The sequence below is a fragment of the Mastomys coucha genome, unplaced genomic scaffold (assembly GCF_008632895.1).
Source record: "Mastomys coucha isolate ucsf_1 unplaced genomic scaffold, UCSF_Mcou_1 pScaffold22, whole genome shotgun sequence".
Classification (NCBI taxonomy): Eukaryota; Metazoa; Chordata; class Mammalia; order Rodentia; family Muridae; genus Mastomys; species Mastomys coucha.
The window spans coordinates 233,297,734-233,303,400 of NW_022196905.1; the positions used below are offsets into that span (position 1 = coordinate 233,297,734).

Here is a 5,667-nt window from a genome sequence, read left to right on the forward strand (position 1 = left end):
AAAAAAAAAAAAAAAAGAAAGAAAGAAAAAAGAAGAAGAGGGTTTCCTATCTCCTGTGAGTAAATTTCCAACAATCTCCTAATCCTGCTGTAATCAGCTCTCCACTCTGCTTGCAAATCCTCCTGTCCATCGAAGGCCTCCAGGGAGAGTAACCTAGCTTTATATTTACAACATTGATTACTATTATTACTAGTGTGTGTGCACCTGTGGAGGTCAGAGGCCGTTATGGAGTTCATTCTCTTTGTCCACCTTTCTTTGGGCTGGAGGATCGAACCCAGGTTGTCGGGCTTGCATTCCAAGTGTTTTTACCCAGTGAGCCACAGAATACTAACTTCCAGATGAGGCTCAGAGGTGAGGGATGTCCGTGAGAATGCACAGTCAGTCAAGGGTAGAGCAGAGGTTTGAACCCATGGACTGAAGTCTCTTCTTGTCCAGATAAGACTGGCACCACATTTCCTTGTTTCCTTGTTTCCTGACAGACTGGACACCAAGAACCTCAGCTGCACCGGACTCACTCATTCACTCTTGGACTCTAGTTCAATGTCAGGTGCAGGCTGATGCCGACCCCACTCGCCTCCTTCCCGAGTCTCCTGCACTTTCAGGACTCTACCCCAAGAGCTTGACGTCCATTTATTACAAAAGTCTGAGTTCATAGCATCTTACTATGAATAGCCCCTTCCAGACCACCAAGCCTCCCTCACCATGTTCCATTTCTGCATGAAGTATTTATGCAGGTGGGGTCTTAAGATCTGGGCACCGGGCAACCCTGGGCATTTATATGATATACATATCCAACAGGCTCCCCCTTCACGGAGGTATGAGTAGATGAAACTCATGCCTTCCTGGGAGAAAAGGAAGCGGTTCAAAGCAGGGGGGTGGAACCCCAGCGTACAGACAGTGAAGGCGGCTGTCAGGTCTAAGTGGACTCTCAGCTGGGCCTCTGTGCTTTGGGGGCAGTCCTGTTCCACCCTGGATGTCCTAGGCCACCTGGATTTGCAGGTCCTCATCCTCATCTAGGTCGCTGGCTCCGTCTCCGGCCTCCTCTGTGCCAAATCGGGTACTACGAATCTTTCCAAAAAGGGGTGCGTTTTGCTGCTGCCGGCGGAGCCTGAGGGGGAGGGGAGAGGGGTGACAGGTCAGAGCAGGTCAGTGCATCTGTGCTGGCGGTGGTTATGCCCTCCTGAGCTGTAATGTACTCTGGGGTACCTGTGCTCAGATGGGGAAAACGCTATCGTCACCGTCACCACAATTTACGTAGGAGGATACGGACACACAAGGGAGCTGAATGACTTGCCCAAAGTCACTCAGACAGGAGTCAGTGGGGTTGGGCTATGAGCTGCAGTGCCAGCTCTGGTATAGATGGCTGACTCAAGAGGTCTGACTGAGATGGGTCTGGTTCCTCCTAGGGATGCAAGAGACCAAGGGACAAGGCGCGGGGCACACTACATTCTAGTGTCTGCTCAGCCCCAGTTCCTCACATTATGATTTCCAAAGCCAAAATGTGCCAGACAGACCTCACCCATATGAGGAGTAGAGGTTGGAGGAAACGCACTGCCCCCAACAAGGCAGTAGCTCTGCGCATCTTACTGGAAGGCATGAATTATTAACGCGGCAGGGAGGGGCGAGAGTGCAGCTCCATTACTGCCCTGTGATTTAGTGCCCTGTCCCGGAACATTAAAGCAAGAAAAGTTACAAACTAAAATGAGGCAGCAATCCTGGGTGGCCCTGCCCGCCCCCGACAGAGGTGCTGGCGAGGCTGAGCAGAGCCAGGCTGCCCATTTTGGGAGTTTATGGCTCCCCAGGAATGTGGCTGAGACTTCTGGAAAGCCCCAGGCTCAGTGAGTGGCCTGTTTGGGAGCAGGGGAGGGTGGGAAGGGGAGGGAAGGGGGTGTGTGCCCTGGGTTGGGGGGAGGGCGATTTACAGGGTTGGACCTTGTGGAGCTGGGCATGCAATAATCCAGACTCAGGTCCGTGCCTGGGCCTTGTATAAATTTCAGGTGTCACTTATGCTATGGGGAAATTGAGACCCTATTATTATGCCACCTAACCATGAGGCCTGACTCCAAAGCCCATCTTAACCACAAGCTCTCAGCACAAAGCAGCACCAAGTAGATGTTCAATAAAACCGTTGCTGATAACCAGGAGATCCCACCAGGCCACCCACTATTGGGCGGTCATTAAAAGGCTTTCCCTTGTTTCCCTAGTGCTGAGGGAAAGGATCACTCCCCTTCTTTGCCTCACAGCAGGGCTCTTGACACAGTATCTAGCCCACACTCTTCTCCTCCCAGGAAAGGCAATGGGTGTGGTAAGTCAGCATTTGTTGCTCCAGGTTCTGTCTAAACAATTCTCATGAAGCCCAGAGCTAGTCTCCTCCAATTCCCTTATGTAGCTGAGGAAGACCCTGGACTTCTGATGGGCCTCCATCTCTTGAAGTTTTTGTGGTACTAGGGATCAAATCCCAGTCTTGGAATATTTGCTGCAAGTTACTAAGCTACATCCCCAGTCAAGTGCAAATGATGTCCCGGTGTTTGTTAGTTCACATGCCTTTTAAAGAGTCCATAAGCTCTCTTCTCTTTCACAGTGACTGGTCTCCATTTTACAGAAGGAGGAGCCGACCCAGGAGAGCTCAGTGTCCTAAGGTCACCTGGCTTTCCCACCTACCCACAGTCTGGCTGCAGGCCCCGGGTCCCTCCACCCACAGGTTAGAAGGCAGGTATGGGTGTAGCCACGATGGCCCTGTGCTCTTGGGGCTTCCCAGCTATGACTCTGCAGGGCTCTGCCTGAGTGCTTTGCCAGGTCCAGGTGGTCTTGGAAGTGTAACGATTTAGAGCTCAGACAGTGGGATGGGGACAGGAGAGGTAGCAATGTACCACGAGGGTGGATCTAAGCACCTCTCCACTTCCTTCAGGGGCTGAGGGTTCCAGCCATAGCTGAGGGACTTGCTATTTCTCACCCTTCAACCTTTCATATTCCTGTTGTCCCTGGGGTTACCCATCCTCAAGACCTAGGGGGATGGATGGTGCCATTTCTTGCCAAGGACTCCCAACATCACTGCTGTCCAGAGACTGGCCTCCTTGGCAGGTGGCCCAGAGCCCAGCCTCCTTGGCAGCCCTCCACATACTCACACCACCACTAGCCAACCCACTCGAAGGAGACAATTCCAGAGCCCACAGCTGGGCCGTCTTCCTGTAGCCACTCCCTTCCAGCTTCCTGGCTGTGGCCCTTCCTGTTTGGAGGGGGCAGGATTCTCACCCCAAGAGTTCTTCCTTCTTGGTCTTCCCCTCCAGCTCTCTCCTGAGGGTTCTGGCCCTTGCCCCGTGTGTGCACTTAGGACCCACTCTCCCCGCAGCAGAGCATCCTTGCCTACCTGGACTGCAGGTGTTCCAGCTGCACCTGCAGGTTCTCGCTCTGTTCTGTCTGCTCGTCCAGTGAGCGTTGCAGCTTCCTCGCCTGGTTGTGGGCCTCATCCAGCTGGGGTGAATGGGACAGAGAACATGAGGATCAGCTTGGGTGGAGCCGCCAGCCTCAGCCACTTCCCCTGTTCTGTTCTGGAACCGTGTCTGATCCAGCTCTCGTGCCTGATCTCCATCCTTGCAGGTCACCAGCCTCCAGGTCTACCTAGCACGCATCAATCTACCCAGGACACACCCAAATGCCTGGCCACACAGCCTTTCACACATACTCACCTACTTCTCATCAGATGCCCTTCCTCCCCTGCCCACTGACCCACCCAGTCACCAATCTGTGTGCATACCCATCATCCACTAGACACCTGTTGCTCTACCTCATTCATCCACTCCGCTCTCCATCTGTCTGTCCATCTGGTCTTCTATGCATGGGGGACTCCTCCTGCCTTCTACCTAACCATTTACACCACCGTTCACCTCACTGGTTCATTCATTCACCTCATCCACTTTCCTTTCTCTCCATCTGCCCTCACTTCCCGTCTCAGGTGCCAGGCCCCCCGGTATACAGGAGCACAGGTGAGTGAACGGCTGGGCCGTTCCTCTCAGGCCTTCTGGTACTTGCCTCATCCTCGGCCTGGGCCAGCTCTTTCTTGAGCTCTTCCACCCGCAGCCGCAGCTTCTTGACCTCCGTCTCATGCTGCTCCACGCGCCGATTGGCGTGTGCCAGCTCGGCTACCTTCTCTTGGAACTGCTTCTTGAGCTTGCCATGCACGTGCTTCAGATCGGCCAGCTCCTGCAGGGGTGGGGAGGCTCAGGCTACATACTCACTAAGGGAGACCCATGGGGCCTCCTCATGTGTCCTCGGAAGGGATGCCCCACTTGCTTGCTGAGACATTCTGAGCGCTAAGGCTTAGTGATCAACTGGGGGCTGGCAGTGCCACCTAGTGAGGTGAGAAGGCTGGGTGTGTGACTCAGTGGCTCCACCTGCACATATAACTGTAATGAGCCAGGAGGGTGTCCAGTGGGTTGTGGAGCTTCCGGTCAGGATTTGGGGAAGCAATGAGATCTACAGTCTTAGTGACAAGCATGTGATATTAAACCTCTGGCTCTGGGGATGAACTAGACAGGGAAGTTTGGCACAGGAGAAGAGCAGAGGTCAAAGTGGAACAGCTAGGAAGAGAAATGGCCACCCTACTCTGGGGTGTCTCTGTTCCCACTGAAGGGCTCATCGGTCCTGTCCAGTCCACCAATCCCAGCATGGTCCATTGTCTAGCATCCCTTGTAGCCTTGAGAACTGCAATGGCCTCTCACCCTCTGTCCTACCACGGCTTGCCACCTGGCAGCTTCCCACCTCATCCCTGCTGGCTGCTCTCACACAGCAGCCATGGCTCCTGCTTCATCTACCTGGGCCCCCTTGTCACACCTACCCAGAGAGAGTCCTCATTTCTTCTGGGACTCCTCTGTTCTTGCTCTACCCTCTGGAAGGTCAGTTTACCACCAGTTAACTTCTGCTTCTTCGGCAAACCTCATCTCAAAGTTGCTGTCCCACCCCACCCCACCCCCGCCACCCCCCGAAGGAAGCCTTTTCAGGACCGGGCCGGACCATGTGATGGAGACAGCACTCCGTTCCTTTAAATCATCATTCATGGAATAGGAGACACATCTGTCTGCTCATTGCTGCCAGGGTCACACAGTAGGTGCTCAGCATACGGAGCTATTATAATTATAGATGGTTTTATCTTAATGGGGTTTAATAAATGCAGTTACAGGTTGACTATCTTTTAGCTAAAGTGCCTAGGCTCAAGCATTTTGGTTTATAATAATTAAAAAAAAAAAAAGTCTCATGTAGCCCAGGCTGGCATGGAATTCTCTCTGTAGCCAAGGATGACGTTGAACTTCTGATGCTCCTGCCTCCACCTCCTGAGCACTGGGACTATAGGTATGAGACATCACTCTGTTATGTGGGGCAGAGGCAGGGGATGAGACCCAGGGCTCTGTGCATGATTGGCAGGTACTCTACCAAACTTTATCTTCAGCCTAGATTCCAGTTTTGGGACTTTTGGGGTATTCACGCATACATCATGAGGTCTTTTGGGGACAGGCCCTGGGTCTAAACATAGAATTCACTAATTTAATGCATATGTCACTAAGACTGGAGGGCAATTTTCTTCAGCATTTTTTTCTGCCCTCACATTTTGATTGGTACCTACCACACAAAGGTGTGAAATTTTCTGTTTTTTTTTTTTTTTTTTTTTTTTTT

At 52.5% G+C, this 5,667-nt stretch overlaps 1 protein-coding gene across 3 annotated transcripts in view; it reads right to left on the minus strand.

Moving 5' to 3' along the window:
• Positions 1-421: 421 nt before the first annotated feature.
• Positions 422-5,667, minus strand: part of Ccdc102a (coiled-coil domain containing 102A) — a 16,167-nt gene continuing 10,921 nt past the window's right edge. For all 3 annotated transcript variants that reach the window (XM_031340930.1, XM_031340932.1, XM_031340931.1), the window contains exons 7-9: positions 4,030-4,200; positions 3,368-3,471; positions 422-1,108 (exon numbers count right to left, since the gene is read on the minus strand). In XM_031340930.1, the coding sequence (XP_031196790.1) occupies positions 979-1,108; positions 3,368-3,471; positions 4,030-4,200 (405 nt within the window). In that variant the 3' untranslated portion in view covers positions 422-978. The remainder of the gene's footprint in view (positions 1,109-3,367; positions 3,472-4,029; positions 4,201-5,667) is intronic.